Source organism: Sceloporus undulatus, chromosome 1 (assembly GCF_019175285.1).
Source record: "Sceloporus undulatus isolate JIND9_A2432 ecotype Alabama chromosome 1, SceUnd_v1.1, whole genome shotgun sequence".
Classification (NCBI taxonomy): Eukaryota; Metazoa; Chordata; class Lepidosauria; order Squamata; family Phrynosomatidae; genus Sceloporus; species Sceloporus undulatus.
Window position 1 is genome coordinate 92,182,982 of NC_056522.1, and position 19,352 is coordinate 92,202,333.

The window sequence follows — 19,352 nt, forward strand, 5'->3', positions numbered from 1 at the left end:
CTGGGTGTGTATGAACAGCAACCCAGAGAAAAAAGGAAAAAGAAGACAAGTCTGCCTCATCAGCTACAGTAAACATGTTTAAAAGCTATACATCTGGCCACCAAAACAGAAATTATAAGCCAAGTGGAGGCTAGTAAAAGAAAAAGTCATCCCTGGATGCATTTTGAAAGAAGCATTCAAGTGGTCTCTTAAAGATTTGAAATATTTTTGTTTATTTATGCAAGGCTTACTTGACCTTGTTGTTTCATTTCACATGTGTATATTGAATAAAAAGTTTTCTGAAACATGTTGAATCGTTTCTTCCTTTTTGTAGTGTAGGAATATATCTCTTTTCTTTCCATGTTATTTCTTTCTTGGGTATTAAATTTTCTGTTTAAGTAATGCCAAGGAACACATCTACTTTGGAATTTATCAGACAAGGGAAATTGTAAGAATAATCCAACGGCAATCCAAACACAATCATGGGGTTTAACATTATTGTGTGATAGACTACCACTTGCAATTTTAAGCAATGGGAAGTCAGTCCAAACGCAACCATGGGGTTTCACGTTATTGCGTGATAAGACTACCACATGCAAATTCGGGCACTGGCATGCTATTTTTGGGCAATGTGAAGCCAGTTCGAACGCAATTCGCATTCACATAAATTCGCTAAACTAGCAAATTCATGTGAATGTGTTCTGGTCCCACTTTCTTTTCATTTGAAATTCAGAGAAATTCCTCCAGTGTGATAAGCTCCTTTGTTAAAAGAAATCTACCTGTGCTGTGGAAAAGGAGAAAAGGAATATGAATATATATATATATATATATATATATATATATATATATATATATAGCCGAACAAACACCATCACTTCCCAATATAATTGCTCCACCTGAAAAACTTATTGTCACAATAGTTAAGAACTCAAACCATAGTTGATCTTCCAAACCTACAAACCATGATTTGGATCTGCTTGTGCTTTCATTTTCTGCCAATTCAGCACTCAACTTCACAAGTTCACTTCTATCCACACTGTTACCTGCAGAAGCAGTTCCAGGCAGTACCATCAACATAACATTTTAAAGATACTTGACCTGCATCACAGTCTCTTCTGAAAAAAATAAAATAGGAAAATAAAATCCTTTCATATCCTGAAATTCAGTCTACATTGGCTGAATGTCTAGGTTACCTGAACACAATTTGTTCAACAGCAATAGTAACTGGTAGTTTCCAATGGTCCAATTTGTATTAAGTAGATTCTCCTAATTCATGAAATCAGAAGAAAGCTACCCAGCTGGGCTATCACAGAGTTAAAAGATTTCTTAAATAGATACATGGGCCTAAATGCAATTGCTAGTCCCATCCAGAGAAGGACCAATAATTTTAATAATATTAACGTAAGTGTTAATTTACCATTCAGCAACTGATTCAATGGTCTAGTTTAGTTAGAATTACAGTTGGAGACTTAAAGTGCATAAATAAAATCCAACTGCTGAACAATCATGCCAAAATTCAGAGAGTTCTAATTACTAAATGGCATTTTCTATACAACCTTGCATGTGACCTATATAATGCAAACCTTGCAGGTCTGAATTTGCATTACTGACACGCTAAATGAACAGACTTTGTGTGTCTAGGATATGTAACATTTTGCAATGTTGATTTAAGTTAAATAAAAATGTTACTTTCTGTTCAACAACTATGAAGTAATGAGAAAGCATCTGGAAACGTGTTGTTGCTGTGTGCCTTCAAGACATTTCTTACTTATCTGTCCAAAACACACTGCAGAAATAATCCAGTTTGAGAACAGTTTAACTGCCCTGCCTCAGTGCTACGGAATTCTGGGAATTGTAATTTATTGTTACAACAGAGCTTTCTGACAGAGAAGGCTAAATGTCTCACAAAACCAGAGTTCCCAGAATTCCCTAGCATTGAGCCAGGGATTATTTCTGCAGTGTGTTTTGGACCATGGTGACCCTAGCACAGGGTTTTCTTGGCAGAATTTGTTTGGTGGGGGTGTCCTTGCTTCCTCTGAAGGTGAGAAAGTCTAACTTCACCAAGGTCACCCAGTGGCTTTCCAGGGCCAAGCAGGGATTCAAATTCTGGTCTCCCAAGGTCCTAGGTTCAGACTGGCTCTATCTGCAACTGCACTTTACTCCAAAGCTTTCTGAAAGCCAATTTGAACATACCAGTACAGTTCTCTTAGATAGGGGTTATCATACCTGCTTCTTTTCCTGGACTTGGACCTTTTCTCAGAGCTAAAAAGCTTATATAGGCCTGTTACAGACTGCCAAAATAAAGCTGCTTCAGGTCTCTTTGGAGGTATGCTATTTAAATGATGCATGCATACTAAGAGCTGCACCAAAGCTGCACTCCAGTGCTTAGGAATGGAGTGTGGCTTTGGTGCGACCTCCGGACTCTTAGGACCCAGGCATCATTTAAATAGCATACCTCCAAAGAGACCCAAAGCAGCTTTATTTTGGCAGTCTGTAACAGGCCATAGTTGAGGGAAGTGCCAGTTGTTACAGCAAAGTAGTTGGTGAGTATGTCCCCTGTTTTTCACTTTTCAAAGTACACAATTTCATAATGACATCAGTGTAGACACCTAGTCAACATGTTGGCTCTCCATATGCAGGGAACTTATAAATGAGAGTCAAGTTCAAAATTCAGTATCTCTGTACTCTGAGATACTGCAAACCATTGAGAGGATTATACCACATAATGACAGCTGCAAGCATAAATTAAGTCTTAAACAGTAAAAGAAGGGGAAGTCTCTTCAGACAGAAGCAGACAAATCGCACTACTGTTTTGTTCTTATAGATTTCTTTTAGCAGCAGCAACTTAGGGATTTTCTTAAATGTCACCAAATATACAGAGAGTGCAAATACACGTTAAGGCACACAACTCTACTGAAAATATTAATAGTTTTTAACAAATAAGTTTATTTAATTGTTATATTAAATATAACTTTCTATTTTCATTTTTCATATAGTATATATAAAATGTATATATACATGTATGTATATATGTAAGCATGTGTATCTATGTGTATGCCTATGTATACATCTGTTTAAATCTTTTCCTGCTTTCCCTTGACTCAGCGCAAAGTAGTGTATATATGGCTCTCCCCTCACTCCATCCTTACAAAAACCCATTAAGTACCTCAGGCTAAAAGTGAGTAGTTGGCAAGCACTATAAAACCTACACTTCCTATGTCCCAGCGTAACACCTTAGTCATAAACAATTACATTTAATGAAAGTCTAAATGTCTGGAACAGCAAGAGTGGCAGGATACAGAAACTGATCACTCAGGTTTGAGGTAGTCCTCACTATATCATCATGAACACATCCGAACATGTGTAATTTCTGGGAGTTAAGCTGGATCAGATTTGGTAGGTACGTTTATAAGAGGCTACCAAGTAACAGAGAGGCCTAAACATCCTAAAGACACTAAATCCCATCTGTCTGGAAGCTAAGTAGGGTCAGCCCTGGTTAGTACTTAGATGGGAGACCAATAACGAATACCGGATGCTTCGGGCTGTATTTCAGAGAAAAGTACCAGCAAAACCACCTCTGTGTATTCCTTGCCTAAGAAATCCCTATGAAATTCAAGTTGACAGGAGACTTGAAGGCATATACATACAAAGTAATACCAGGGGTCTCTGAAACCCTGGAGAACCATCAACACTGAGAAATGACAGGACTGAGCTGGATTGACCAATAGTCTGACCAAATGTGAGGGCAGCTTTTATGTTCCTGCAACTGAAACAGGATGACCTGGTTCATCAAAGAAAATAACAAATGTGGTGCTCCAATCCGCTGTTCCTAACTTATAATCTTTTGCGAAGTGCAATACAGTCCCTACATAATAGTTAAATAGGTCATAGCAACCTTCCCCAACCTGGTACTCTCCAGATATGTTGAACTACAATTCCAATCATCTCCAGCAGTGAGGAAAGTGAGAGCTACAGATCAACAAATACAGAAAATACCAGTTTGGGGAAGGATGGGTAGCGGTGTTTAATAAGACTGCCCCAATGACTGTAACTATGCTGCTGAAAAGGCCACTGAGGCACATGCAGGACCAGTTCACCATGCCTCTTAATCAGCATCTTGAGGTAACATCAAGCATGCTGCAGTCTTCAACCTGAAGTGATAACTTGCAAAGATTGTCAAGCATCAAAGATCACACACCAGACATGTTTTCTTTTAAAGACATCAGTCCATACACTTAGTTGTGAATCATCAATAGTGTTTAGTAATTCACTGGTAAACATGCATAGGTAAATTATTTGTTAGCCTCATTAACTTTGGGAGATCTATATGTAAGGAGCTGGTTGTAATAAGCACACTTGCTTTGAGAATCAGAAAACAGTATTTTTAAAAGATTAAGGTGAATGTGCATGATGTAGAGACAGACCCAATTCCTGTTAAAACATGGAATCTGTGGTTCTCTGGATGACAGAGGATTGCAACGCCTATGATCCCTGATCACCAGCTATGCCCTGCAAGCTGAAAATCAGGAATCTAGCAAGAGTTCATATGAACAACATCCTTACTCTGATGAAAGCCTGATATTATAGAACAAGGTGGGGAAAGTATAAACTACAAGCTAAATGTGGATTCCAGATCCCATTTTTATAGTCCTTGTGCACTTTGCCAGTCCTCTTTAAGCCCTCGCTTTCTCCCAATTCTCCCCCTAGTGTGATTTTTACTTGCTTTCTGCATAGAAAGCAGAGAGTAGGAGGGTCACTTCCAGGTACTCTCAATCCTGTGTGGGCTGCACACTGTCATTTTCCAAAACAGGAAGTGACACTGCAATCACTTCAGGTTCCTTTTTTAAAAAAATTAATCTGGGGCTGTTAAAGGGTGGAGCCCTCAAACAGTATTTGCTCACGCATTGCACATTCATGGATTCTTTTTCAGAGATCGGAGGGTGTCAGTAAAAAAAATTGAGATTTTTTTTTCAAATGAAGTGGTCACAGAGGGCCACATGGGAGCCCATGAACCACACAATTCCAAGTGCTGCTCTCATCACGTGGGACCCATCCCCTAATTAATTTTTCTATATAATCCATATAAAAAAACTAAAGTGAAAAGAAGGGAAGGATCTTTTTAACAAGATAACTGGCACTATAGTTGGATAAAGATATCCACTGGGGGAAACTAAGTATTAATTTAAACAACACAAGAGCTGAACATAGGTACTATAGACCCCCCTGATTTTAATTTGCAATCCTCATCCTGCACCTTTTCCTTTCCCCTCTGTCACTCTTTTAATCCATCCCAATTTGTAGAAGAGGAGCCAGTGTCTGGTAACGTACGCTTACAGAGATGCAAAAATAGCCATCCTTCCAGACATGCAGTACCAGACCTCATCCAAATGTGCTGAACATCAGAACCCACATCCTAAATTTAGTACAAACTATCAGATTGCTTTATTTCGTAAGTAGTAGGCAATTTGCCGAAAGTTATTCCTGGCGACTGCAGAATTTAAAATTCTGCTTTTACTGAAAAAAGGGGCAATGTGAACTAAAGACAAGTATTTTGAGTGGCTCTATTGTACTTCACAGCAGTGGGCAAAAAGAGAAAATGAATTCTTCTCATTTCCTGAAACCACTTTCCAGTTATCCAAGCATGTGAACTATAATATTCAACAATAGAACAAATATGTGCAGGCAAATCTTACACCAAATGTTTCCCAAACACTATTTAAGGCTAAATATTTCTTTATATTGATATGTTCTAATACAGAGAAAGAGACAGTATCAAACAGCAGTCACTAGTTGGCCAAAGAAGAAAATAAGGTGAATTTTCATCTATACCAGTGATGGTGAACCATTTAGAGGCCCAGTGCCGAAACTGCAACCCAAAACCCACTTATTTATTGCAAAGTGCCGTGTCCCTCTGACTTTCTAGTAACAAACTCTGGCAAACTCTGTGCTGGGGCGACAGTACATGTGCCCACAGAGAGGGATCTGTGGGCACATGTACTGTCCCCTACGCATGCCATAGGTTCATCATCAGTGATCTATACTGATCCTACCTAAATTTAGAGTCTCCCTTATCCAAAATGCTTAGGACCAGAAGTTTTTGGATTCTGGATTTTTTTTCCCAGACTTTGGAATATTTGCATATATATAATGAGATATCCTGGAGATAGGACCTAGTCTAAACATGAAATAAATTTATGTTTTTAATACATCTTATACACACCCTGAAGATAATATTTTAAATAATGTTATGCATAAAACAACGCTTGTCTACACTGAAAGCAACGGTATCATTATCTCAGCCATCCATTTGGATTTTGAAGTTTTTTCTCATTTTGGATTACTCCACCTGCACTATTTCTTTCTGTATTGACATTCCAAGATCCAAGCTCTGAATGAGCCTGAAGAATTAATAACATACGGGATCAAGATTCTTATAGGCACCACTACTTTCTCCCTCCATGTTAGATCCCAGTAAAGATCAAATGCATCTGAGGAGATAGACTTAAAGTCTACAAAAGCTCATGCTGCCAATTTCTTTCTTTAGTTAGTCTCAAAGGTGCTACAAGATCTCTCCACATTAAATACAATGGCATAGTAAAATGGTGTCCCTTTTATCAAATGGCAATATCAAGGCTTGCTTTTTGGAAATTGTATCTTTTTAAAATATTTTCAAGCTGTGGATGATTGAATCTGTGGCTAAAGAATCCATGGATATGGAGGGCTGACTGTACCTGTATTAAATGCAAAGGGATACTGAAGCACCTTAAATGAGTACAAAGTGTAAACTTTCTATGACGGTTTCATCAGTCTAGTGAAGCAGACTCAGTCTAGGAAAGTTTATGCTACAACTTCTTTTGTTCAGCCAGTTGCAAACGTGCTACAATCCCTCTTTGCACACTGATCTTCCATACCCAATACATGTTGAATATATGTCCAGGCCCCTCACTGTGCCTGAAGCTCTGGGCCTGCAATTCATGAGGATATTAGATGCACACGTCTGATGTTATAAATAGGCTTCAAGGGAAACCCTCAGCTCTTGAGGTCTGAATCCAGTTGCTAATTTAGAGCAGACAGAATGCAATTTGCACAAGACTGCTTTCCGTTCACTCTGCTATGGTTTTCCAGTGGGTCTGCTCCTGATGGGGGGGGACAAGCACCAGGGTTTAGGCCAGGGGTAGGCAACCTTTTTGAGCCGGGGGCCGGTTGCTTCCCTCCGAACAACTGGGGGGCCGCAGCCAAAAAAAATTTTTTTTAACAAAAATTAAATATATAAAAACACCAGGGACAAAAGGTAGGACCAAATTTTCCAAATGGAAGACACTTTTTTTAAAAAATGGAGGACACCACGAAAAAATTATGCTGATTTTACAAAATGTTAATCATAAAGCATGTTTCTGATGGCTTCTATAGACAATGGGCCCCCCAAAGCCCCGTTGGCCATCGGCGGCAGGACCAGGCTGGGCCGAGTCCCAAGGCCTTGCTGAGGCCGCATACCGGACCGCGGGCCCAAGGTGACCTCCACCCCTGTTTTAAGCCATCATTTAAAGGGAGGGTGCATGAAGTGTGTGTTATTGCCTTCAACTCCTTTCCCACCCTGTTGCAGTTTCTTGGGAGAAATTCCTTCAGAAGGGATGCCGGAAAAAAGTAGACTGTGTTGGCCCATCTTAACAAAATGCAAATAAAAATCCATCCTTAAGAATACCTTTATCAGACCACAACTGCAAACGCACATATAAACTGTACTTGTTGCAAGCTTTGCAAGCCATGGAGCTTCAAAATGCTTGCCAAACAAGTATATTGTGCATTTTCGGTGGCCAATACAAGGTTCATCACTGATTTTTGCCTTCAGCAGGGGTTTACCCTTGCCATACTCAATGAGGCTGAGACAATGTGACTGGCCCAGTGGGTTATTGGGGCACAGGAGTCGGAAAGAGGATGGTGGGTTTTCTGGGCCAGGACTCAAACTGGACAGATTCACTTTCTTGCCAGATGCACTGCAAAAAGGGAGGCAAAGGCCAGAAACAAAACCTTCCCCAAAGGTAGGGGGCCACATGATCCTCCTTCCCAGGGTTACCAGAAGTCCTCCTTTTTTCAGGGCCTGTCCTACATCTCAGTCTTCTGTCCAGGAGGAATTCCAAAACATCTTCCATTCTGAGCAGAACTAAGAAGCATGAATTTACATTTATATGAGTGTTTTAACCTCAGGGTGACCAGAGACCATCCGGGATTTGATCTGTATTTCAATCTTCTGTCCACGAAGAATTCCATAATGTCCTCCATTCTGAGCATGACTAAGAAGACATTTCTAGGAGTATTTTTAGCTTTTATTTGATGTCCTTCCATTCTTCCTGAATGCCCTCCATTCGGAACATAACTAAGAAGCATGAATTTACATTTATATCAGTGTTTTTACCTCAGGATAACCAGACTTGTCCTCCTTTTACAGGACATGTCCTCCATTTCAATCTTCTGTTCAGGAGGAATTCCAAAATACCCTTCACTTCTGTGCATGACTAAGAAGCATGAATTTAAATTTATAGGAGTGTTTTTACCTCAAGGTGACCAGGTGTTTTTCTTTTCCTGGACATGTCCTCCATTTCAACCAGGAGGAATTCGAAAATACTCTCCATTTCTAAGCATGATTAAAAAGCATGAATTGACATTTCTATTGAATTTATCACACTGGGGCTAATTTAGGAATTAAGGAGATTAAAGCACATTTAAAGCATTGTGAAGTAAAGCAAAAATGGTGAGTAATTGCGCGAATGATTCGCACATGCAATTGCGCAAATAAAGTGATATCGGAAATGCATTGTCGCTGAAATCTCAAAAGTAAAAAGATGTGCGTTAATGCTTCTTTGTGACCACTTTAATGGCAAGATCTTTGCAACGTCATGTGAAATCATTTCACGTAATTACGCAATTTTTCCAGAATAGTCACAGGATAAACTCCCAGTCTCCTTAGTGTGATAAACTCCTAAAGTGCTTTTAGCTTTTATTGGGTCATGTCCTCCATTTTGAGGTGTCTTGTCTTCCTCAGTGGTGAAGACCCTCCTCATTCTTCCTCCTCCTCGATGTAGGGACCACCAAAGCCTTCCAGGGCCATGTAGATTGGCCAGCCACCCTCCCACACTGCAGAAACAATCTTGTTTGACACCACTTTCAAGTGCCAGGGCTGAAGGCGATGGATTTCTGGGAACTGTAGTTTGTTGTGGCAGCAGAATTCCACCGCCTTGGGCCCTGGAAGTTGAAAGTGGTGTCAAACCAGATTATTTCTGCAGTGTGGATTCAGTCCTACCATATTTCTGCACTACACTCTTATTGTTATTAGCAGCCCTCAAGTCGGTTCCAACTCATGGCGACCCCATGGATGCGACATCTCCAAGAATCCCTATCTTCCACTGCGCTCCCCAGATCCTGCAAGCCCTTGTCCACAAGCTCCCTGTCTTGAGTCTATCCATCTGGTTTGTGGTCTTCCTCTCTTTTTTTCTACCCTCAACCTTTCCTTTCATTATTGTTTTTTCTAGTGATCCATGCCTTCTCATTATGTGGCCAAAGTGCGATAGTCTCAACTCGATCATCTTTGCTTCCAAGGAGATCCCTGGTCTGATCTGTTCAAGAACCCATTTGTTTGTCTTCTTGGCTGTCCATGGCATCCTAAGCACTCTTCTCCAGCACCACATTTCAAATGAGCTGATTTTCTTTCTGTCTACTTCCTTCACTGTCCAGCTCTCACATCCGTAAATGGTAATTGGGAATACAATGGCCTGAACGATTCTGACTTTAGTCCTCAGTTGTATGTCTTTGCTCTTCAGTATCTTTTCCAATTCTTTCACAGCTGCCCTTCCGATTCCTAGGAGTTTATCCCGTGAATATACCAGAAAGATCGTGTAATTACTTGGAATGATTTCACACGGCCAAGCACAAAACCCGCCATTAAAGCAATCGCAAAGAAGCATTAACACTCATCTTTTTACTTTTGGGATTTCAGCGACAATGCATTTCCGATATCGCTTTATGCGTGCAAATGCATGTCTTACCCATTTGCACAATTGCTCGCCTTTTCGGTTTGTTTGCAGGACACTTCAAATGTGCTTTAATCTCTCTTTAATGCTGAACCTAGCCCCGGTGTGGTAAACTCTCTAGTCTTCTTATTTCCTGACTGCAGTCTCCATCCTGGTCAATGTTTGATCCTAGATAGGATCATACTCTCATTATAGTGCTGCTATTCCATTTTTAATAACAATAATAATAACAATTTTTATTTATATCCCGCCTCTGCCTACGGATTGAGGTGGGTTACAACAACACAAAATTATAGTGATACATATAAAACCAATTCTATATAATCCCATAATTGCTAGGGATAGGGGCACAAGACCCCCGTGAATATGGAAAAACCACTAATGACAAAAACCCTATGTTTCACCCGAGAGGACACCTCTCTAGGAATCTCTGGGTCCTCCAGTGCAACTCTGTGGTCAACATCTGAGAGACACTGACCATAGAGTTGCACTGGAGGAGCTACAAATGCCTAGCGGAGTGTCCTCTCTAGGAATCTCTAGGTCTTTCGGTGCGGCTTTTAGTTAAAGTTGACCATAGAGTTGCTCTGGAGGAGGACCTAGAGATTCCTAGAGGGAACATATTATTCAAATCCGTGAATAATCATATCCACAAATATGGAGGAACGAGTGCAGTTGAGATAAGCATATCTGAGGCGAGACATCTTTCACTTTTTGTGAAAGCTGTCACTTTTTGACTGCTGTGGCTGACTCCCGTTGCATTCTGGGACTCGTAGTTTAAAGGAAGGAAGATGGGGTGCGTTTAGAATCCTGAGCCAGGGAGCTCTCAGGTTTGGCTGGACTACAAGCCCCACAATGCAACGGGGCGGCAACCGTAGAATAGCAGCAGCGCTGTATATAAAGCGGGTGGTGCGGAAACGCGGGCTCCAGAGAAGAGGCCTCTGAGGAGAAGAGGCCGAGGGCCCTCCTTTTTCCTCCTGCTGCGCCATCAAAATGGAGGACCCTCGTGACCAAAGGCGTCCTGGAAAAGGAGGACCCGCGGCCTGCCTCCATCCCCTCCCCTCCCTTCCCTTCCCTTCCTACCGTGCTTGGAGTCCGCCGAAGCCGAGCCCGGAGCAGCCGCCCCCGCCGCCGTCCCGGCCGCCGTCCCCGCGCCTCCTCCCCCGGAGCCCCCTGCGGCTAAGGCCGGTCCTCCTCCGCCTCCGCTTCCCCCGGATCCTCCCGAGGCCAGGCCCGCTCCCGCCGCCGCCTGCGCTGCCGCCGCCCCTCCTCCGCTTCCTCCTCCTCCTCCTCCTGCCGCCGCCGCTGCCCCTGCCGCCGCGCCCAGGGCGCCTCCATTTTCCTGCTCGTCCCCGCTGCTGTTGGCGCGCTTGTTCTTCTTGCCCTTGCTGCTCTTCTGGTTCGGCATCGCCAGCCTCCCGAAGAGCTCCGCAGCAGCAGCAGCAGCAGGAGGAGGAAGGGGCTCTCTGTGGCGGCGCTTCTGCCTTGGCTGCCCAGCGGGCCCCGCCCGGGCTCAGGGCAGCTCCATTGTCAGGCCGGGAAGGCAGGCAGGAAGACAGACAGGCAGGCAGCCTCCTCCTCCTCCTCCTGGCAGGCTCGGCAGGAACACTCGCGCTCTCTCCCTCCGCACACGGCACTCGCACGCCGCCGCCACCGCCGCCTGGCCCCGGGAAGCAGCGCAGGGCGGGAGGAGGGAGGCGGGTCCCGCTTGTTTTGATTCCGCCGCTGCTCCTCCCCTTCCTCCTTCCCCACTTCCTCTTCCACCACCATCCCTTCTTCCTCCTCCTTTTCCCTTCACCTCTCCCTCCTCCACTTCCTCCTTGATCTTCCTTTCTTCTACCTCCTCATTTTCCCCTTCTTCCTCTTCTTCCTTCGCCTCCGTTTTCTCCACTTCCTCCTCCCCCTCCTCTTCCCTTTCCTCCTCCTCTTCTTTCTGCTCCATTTTCTCCATTCCTTTTTCTTCTTCCTTCTCCACTTTCTCCACTTCCATCCTCCTCCCCCTCCTCTTCCCCTTCCTCCTCCTCTTCTTCCTTCTCCCCACTTTCTTCTCCTCTTCTTCCCCTTCTTTCTCCTCTTCCTTTTTCTCCACCTCCTCCTCTTCTTTCTCCTCCTCTTCCCCTTCTTCCTCTTCTTCTTCTTCCTTCTTCTCCATTTTCTCCTCCGCTTCTTCTTCCTTCTGCTCCTCTTCCTCCCTACCCCCCCCCCAATGACAGTGGAAAGCAAAGAGCAAGGGAAAGGGGGCAGCAGGAGGAGAAGGAGGAGGCTGCTCTTGAGGCTGCCTGCCACCCAGGAGGGCAAAGTGGGGCTCAGGCTGTGGGGAGAGGAAAGGGCAGGCTGACCAGGTGACCTCCTTTTCCGGGGGATGTCCTACATTTCAGCCTTCTGTCCAGGAGGAATTAAAAATGTCTGCCATTTTTTGCATGCCTAAGAAGCATGGATTTACATTTCTGTGTGTTGCTAGCCTTTATTTGGTCATGTCCTCCCTTTTTTCTTAAATGCCCTACATTTTGTGGTGCCTTGTTCTCCTGTGCAGTTAGGATATCTGCTCACCCTGGGAAAAGGCCCCTTCTTCTTCCAGGCCAGGAAAGAGGAGAGAAAGATGCCCAATGTGGTTGGTAGGGCTGCAACCTGTGAGAATTAGTATGGTCTAGTAGTTTGAGCATTGGACTAGGGGCCTGAAGACCAGGGTTCGAATTCTGGCTCGGCCATGGAAACCCACTTGCCTTGGGCAAGTCGCTCTCTCTCGGCCTCAAAAGAAGACAATGACAAACCACCTCTGAACAAATCTTGCCAAGAAAACTCCATGAAAGATTCGCCTTAGGGTCACCATAAGTCAAAAATGACTTGGAGGCACACAGCAACCTGTGGGAAGATCAGTCACATCCCACGGTAAAACAGCAGAAGGGAAGCCTTTTGGTTTTTCATCCTCCGAAAAATGGCTGGGTGAGTGGCGTCCGAAACTCTGCAGCCTCGATTGGAGGATGGTCCTTCCCAGTTCTGAAATAGAAAGGCTTACTTAGGAAGGGTTTCTGTACAGGAATCTGGAGACCTGGAGTCCTTTATCTACATACATTCAACCTAGATAATGAAATTGAAATAGTCAAAAGATTTCTCCTGGTACCTTGGATCAAATATTGACCAGAATGGAGACTCCAGTCAAGAAAAAAGAAAGCTAAGAATGGAAAGAGCAACTACAAAATAACTAGACAAGATCCTAAGGCCTCATTCCCACTTACAAATAATTTGGTTTGCAGTCCAAGTCAATTCAGTTCAACAGTGGAGTGTCATTCACACTACGTTTGTGCCAGTCGAATTTTCCTGTTGCAAATTAACCTACTTCTCATTCACATTTACCAATGGATCGATTTAAAATGGACCCTCTTCTGTGTCTTCTTTTTGTTCCCCTGTAAATCATAGCCATCACATCAACATTTCCACCAACATTTGGTGAAGTGCTGGCAAATTTAAAGGTCTTTTAAAAGAGCAGGTAAACTCAGAGTACCATGAGATGGGGAAAAGTTCCCCAAAAGATACAAAAAATGGAGGAGCAGCTATAAAGAGGGGGAGCAAAGTGGTAATGGAGTCTGCAGCAGCGTGGGCAGTCCAAAAATGGTGCTTTGCCCAGGGAGAGGGAGGTTCAAGAGGTGGGCAAACACAGGTAAGGGTTTTTTTAAATTTCAGCTTGACCACACTTAAGTCACTCCCCTCTGAGGATCAATGGTTGCATCACAGGGAACTGATTCCAATCTACATCCCGTTCACATTAGCGCTGAATCGATTTATTGCAAAAGATGCGGGGAATTCTGCAAATCCGGAAGACGCGCTTTAAAAGCTCTGGGGAGCACTCGACAAACCATGTCAGGGATTCGGTGCAAGTGCGAACAAGGGCCATTTAAACCACCTCAAACTGGTTTATTATGTAGTGGGAATGAGGCCTAGGATTTAAAGATATACAATTATGCCCTAAAGTTAGAATCATACAAGCCATGGTATTCCCCATCACCATGTAGAGATGTGAGAGCAGGACAGTGAAAAAGGCAAACAGGAAGAAAACTCATCTGAGATGTGGTGCTGGAGAAAAGTGCTGAGGATACAATGGATGACCAAAAAGACAAACAAAAGGGTCTTAGAACTGATCAAGCCTGAACTTTCCATGGAAGTTGAGGCAGCTGTACTTTTGCCACATCATGAGAAGGCACCACTCATTAGAAAAGACAATAATGATAGGCAAGTTAGAAGGTAATAGAGAGTAAGACCACACGCCAGATGGATGGACTCAATCAAGGAGGCCACGGACTTGAATCTGCAGGGTCTAAGCAGAGCAATCTTGAACAGGGGGTCTTGGAGATGTTTCATCCATGGGGTCTCCATTACTTTGGGGGAGCTGACTCAAGGTCAGTCAACAACAACAAATTTTTTCCATGTAGACTGCTGGAGGTAGATGTGTCTGCCAAATTCTTCCTTTGGAGGAAATTGTTTGCTATGCCTGAGTCACTGCTTCTCAGACTCTCTGACACGGTGGACTAGCATTTCTTTTCCCCCCCACAAGCAAGGAGCCAGTATCATATATGTTCTGTTTGGGAATACTGTTGCTTGCTTTGCCAGAATCTTGCCAGAGACTGGGAGCCAGTGGCTCACAGAAAGGCACTAGCCCACACACCACCACTTTGAGTACCATTGGTATTGAATGTTTGGATTCCCCCCCCCCCCCCCCCAAAGATCTCTGTGAACCTAGCATTTTCAGCTAGGAATGGCAGGAAGAAGAGAGCAGGATGGGAATGACCATGGCTGATTACCAAGGAGTTTGTGCAAGGAAGAAGGCCCTGCCACCCGCAGTATCTCAGAAACTGAAAGCTTAAGAAGAAATCTGAAGCCATCACTGACCCCAAGGAAGGATAATAAATACATTGAAAGATAAAAGGCACATATTTTTCTTAAATAGATTTATTTACAATGTTGGTTTGGTGGGTTATCCACATTTTTTTGTTTATTTACATCTTTTATCGGTTTATTTTTAAAACAAACTCAATTCTTGTTCCTGAGTTCAAGGGAGAATTGGATTTTTTCCACGTGGAACCCATGTTAGCGAAGTTTGAACACTTCTCCCTACCTATGGCATCATGATATCTCCAGAATCCATGTCTGTAGCTAAGTAGAGAAAAGTAAATTAGTGAATATGGGATTTGCTACTATAAGGAAACCAGTGTGGAAACTCCTGCTACAAGGAATTTAGCAATTTCCAAAGAGGGATTAGATACCAATATCATCCACAGAAAGTAAGAGTTGTAAGAATGTGTCCAGAGGAAGGGGACCAAGTTGGTAAAGAGTAGAAATAATGCCCTGTCAGGAAACATTATGGGAGCATTGGGTATGATTAGCCTAGGGGGGGAGAGACTGAAAAGTGGTATGATAGCCATCTTTAAATACTTGAAAGGATGTTGGCAGGGAAATGGTTCAAATTTGTTTTCTGCTGCTCAAGGAGGTGGAACCATAGCATCATAGAGTTGGAAAAGACCTCAAGGACCATCCTGTCAAACCCTATTCTGCCATGCAGGAATACACAGTCAAAGCACTCCTGTCAGATGACCATCCAGCCTCTCTTTAAAGACCTTGAAAGAAGGAGACTCCACTACACTCCGAGAGCGTATGTTCCACTGTCAAAAAGCTTGGTCAGGAAGTTCCTCCTAATGTTGAGCTGAAATCTCTTTTCCCGTAGCTTGCAGCCATTGTTTTGGGTCCTATTCTCTGGAGCAGCAGAAAATAAGCTTGCTCCAGCCTCAGTATGACACCCCATCAAATATTTAAATAGGGCTATAATATCATTTCTTAACCTCTTCTCCAGGCTAAACACACCCAGCTCCCTAAGTCATTCCTCATAGGGCATGGTTTCCAGACCTCTCACCATTTCACATTTCAATCACCCTTCTCACCTTCCTCTGAGGATGAGAGAGTGTGACTTGCCCAAAGTCACCAGTGGTGTTCCATGGCTAAGTGGGGAATCGAAACCTGGTCTCCTAGTGTCCTAGTCCAACATTCAAACCACTACACCATACTGGCTCTATCTTTCCTTTTTTAATTGTTATTAATTTCTTCCCTGAGCATATGCTTGTAAGATAAGATAATGACTATTTGCCTGCCGAGGGGTTGTTAGAAATTGCTAAAACCAGAGGAGTTATGTCTTCATATACTGAAATCAAGCATATGCACATTTTACCTAACAATGAGTTGAATGTGCTTAAATATTACTTTTTCATCACTTGTCTTATAATTCACTGGCTTCACCTTCTATCTTTATTACTCCTTTTCTCTTGCATATAAATGGGTTTCATTTTTTTTTCTTTTTATTGCTTTTGCAGTCAAAGTCAGCCAACAAAATGCCACCATTATGAAGTACATAAACATGCAGCTCAGACAGGATTATAGACTGAAGTGCAGGAATTTTTATTTGGGCTCTTTAATCTATATGTCTATACTTTGTGTTATTTATTTTGGTAAAAAAAATGTTGTTTAACTTAATTGATATGGTGGGATTTATTATTAGTAGAAGAGTTATTTTTATTAATTTATATCCCAACTCATTCCCAAAATTGTTTGCACATTGCAACTCATTAGATTCTTCATTACCCTTTAAACATAAAGTGAATTTGAAATTGGTGGTGAACCACAAAAACAACTAGGTCATTTAGGCACGCAGTTGTCCAGCTTTAATTTCACATTCAAGAATAATGTCTACATGTGAGACTGGTAAATAGGTTCATTTCTCTAGCACCAAGCACTTTTATTATTTGCATTCAAATAAACCCTGCCCCTCACTAAAATTGGTGAGAAGCCGTTCTAGCTGCTGAGAGCTAATACAGCCTCGTTTTTTCTGAAAAGATCAATCACTTTTAGGGACATGAATGTCTGTGCAGATATTCAGTGAAAACCCTAGTTTTATTGCAGAAAAGCTTGTAAAACTCTTTTAAAAACATATTTCTACATTAAAGGACCAATATGCAAAGGGATCCTCTAACACTTTTGAGACTAACTGGTAGAAAGAAGCTGGTAGCATGAGATTTCATAGAATTGAGCCTGTTTCCCTAGATTAAAGACCAAGTTATTTATCCATGTATAAGCTCATTTTTATTGCACATATATTTTGGATTACTGTGTTTGTTGAATTTATTATAGCTGTACATCTTCTATGAGGGCTTGTACAAATATTATCTTTCTAAAGATGCCATCCAAATGCATCTAGCCTTTCATAAAGTGTTTGTTTGTACTAGAGTCATAGAATCACAGAGTTGAAATAGACCTCAAGGGCCATCCAGTCCAACCCCCTGCCATGCAGGAACTCTCAATCAAAACATTCCAGACAGATGGCCATCCAGCCTCTGTTTAAAATCCTCCGAAGATGGAGATTCCACCAATTTCTGAGATAGGAGCATCCTAACATCAGATAGTTCTTCCTAATATTTCAGTCAAATCTGTTTTCCTGTAGCTTGAATCCACTGCTCCATGTCCTAGTCTCTATTGTAGCAGAAAACAAGCTTGCTCCATTTCCAATATGACACTCTTTCAAATATTTTAGTATGGCTGTCATCTCACTTCTTAACCTTTTCTTAACTAGACTAAACATACCTAGGTCCCTAAGCCACTTCTCATAGGGCATGTTTTCCAGACCTTGTACTATTTTAGTTGCCTTCCACTAGACACATTCCAGGTTGTTAATATCCTTCTTGGTGCCCAGAACTGGACACAACATTCCAGGTAAGGTCTGACCATAGCAGATGGTGAATAGACATGAGGCTTTGCTAACGGAGATACATTACCTAGATAGATCCTGGTTCCAATTACTGGGGGGGGTCCGGTGCACAACAAGGCTCTCCTTAGTGTCGCCATAAGGCACACAACAACAAATTAACTAGAAACAAAAAAGTGACACATAAAGTTCTAACTACTATATTTAGAGGTTGATGATATTGTCGATGACGATGATGACAATGACTATTCTCATATTTTTACATTTCAGTTTAGTGCTGGCTAATTTTTAACAGCAAGTCTCTTGCTTTTTCTACTGTTTCCTCCATATGTGAAAAGAAATATGAAACAAAACTTCTCCACTATACAACTTGAAGGCACACAACAACAACAACCTGAAGGGAAGTTTTGATCAGTTAATTACACTATAAGCCAACAATGATGGAGTGCAGGCCAAATAGAGAAGGGATGCTCTGAACTGGATTCTCTTTTTGGTATGTGATAGTTTCACAGCAGCATTCCAATTCATACAGGATTATCCATTAACCATATATTAAAATAACTAATATTTCAGATTAGTATGGATGTTTGTTGTTGCTTAGAAATTTCTCAATGAGATTTCAGCAGACTTCAGTTTCAGAGCACAGATGACGACTGAATTGACCAAAGCAAAAATGGCTTTAAGCCTGAGGTATGAAAACAATAGGAGTATTCACTGTGGCTCTGAAATGCAGAGATTTACAGAATTCTGACTTCTGTTGTTTCATGGCATTCAGGCCCTCCAGGGACTACCTGTCAGCCCATAAAACTAGTAGCAATGAAAAATTAAAACGCCACATGCACAGGCACCACACAAACATCACATACACCAGCTAAAACATGATGTTCCAGACAACTAAAGGCATCTGTAGGGAATGTAATTGATTTACCCTACATGCACACCAGGACCTCTCTGGTCTCTAACCAGTTTTCTTATTTGTTCCCATGGGTTTTCTACTAGTGAGGTTCATTCATCTCAGCGAGATTTGAAGTCAAGTTACAGTTTATTATGGAGTTTTAAAAACATACACACAAACCTTGATTGCATAAAGGCAAGTTCAAAGAAATATGGTCAATCTAATCCTAATCCCTAATCCTATGGAATCCTGAGATTTGTAGTTCAGTGAAACACTAGATTCTCTGGCTGAGACTTTGAAATGCCCCTCCCTAAAGTGCCAAACCCAGGATCCCCTTGAATGGAACCATGGCAGTTAAAGTGAAATCATAGTGCTATAGTTATGTAGAGTGAATGGGCATGTGCTCTACTTGTTCAGCAGATGAGATGACAGAGTCTGAACCAGAAGCATAGCTTATACCACTTCATACTAAGTTTTGATGCTCCGTTCTGAAAATAAAATAAAAATCATCTCAAAGAGAATATTAGCTCAGTAGGGACAAAGCTGAGCATCCTAAATACCAGAAAGCAGTGATTCCTAAACTTTGGTCCTCCAGGTGTTTTGGACTTCAACTCCCAGATGTCCCAGACAGCTTGGCCAATAGGAATACTGACAGCTGAAGTCCAAAACATCTGGAGGACCAAAGTTTAGGAACCACTGCTTTAAAGGCACATGG

The 19,352-nt window shown here is 42.3% G+C and overlaps 1 protein-coding gene across 1 annotated transcript in view; it reads right to left on the reverse strand.

The window, feature by feature from the left end:
- HECA (hdc homolog, cell cycle regulator) overlaps positions 1-11,834 on the reverse strand; it is a 30,995-nt gene extending 19,161 nt beyond the window's left edge. The window contains exon 1 of the mRNA XM_042446021.1: positions 11,085-11,834. Within this exon, the coding sequence (XP_042301955.1) occupies positions 11,085-11,409 (325 nt within the window). The 5' untranslated portion in view covers positions 11,410-11,834. The remainder of the gene's footprint in view (positions 1-11,084) is intronic.
- Between the last annotated feature and the right edge of the window lie 7,518 nt (positions 11,835-19,352).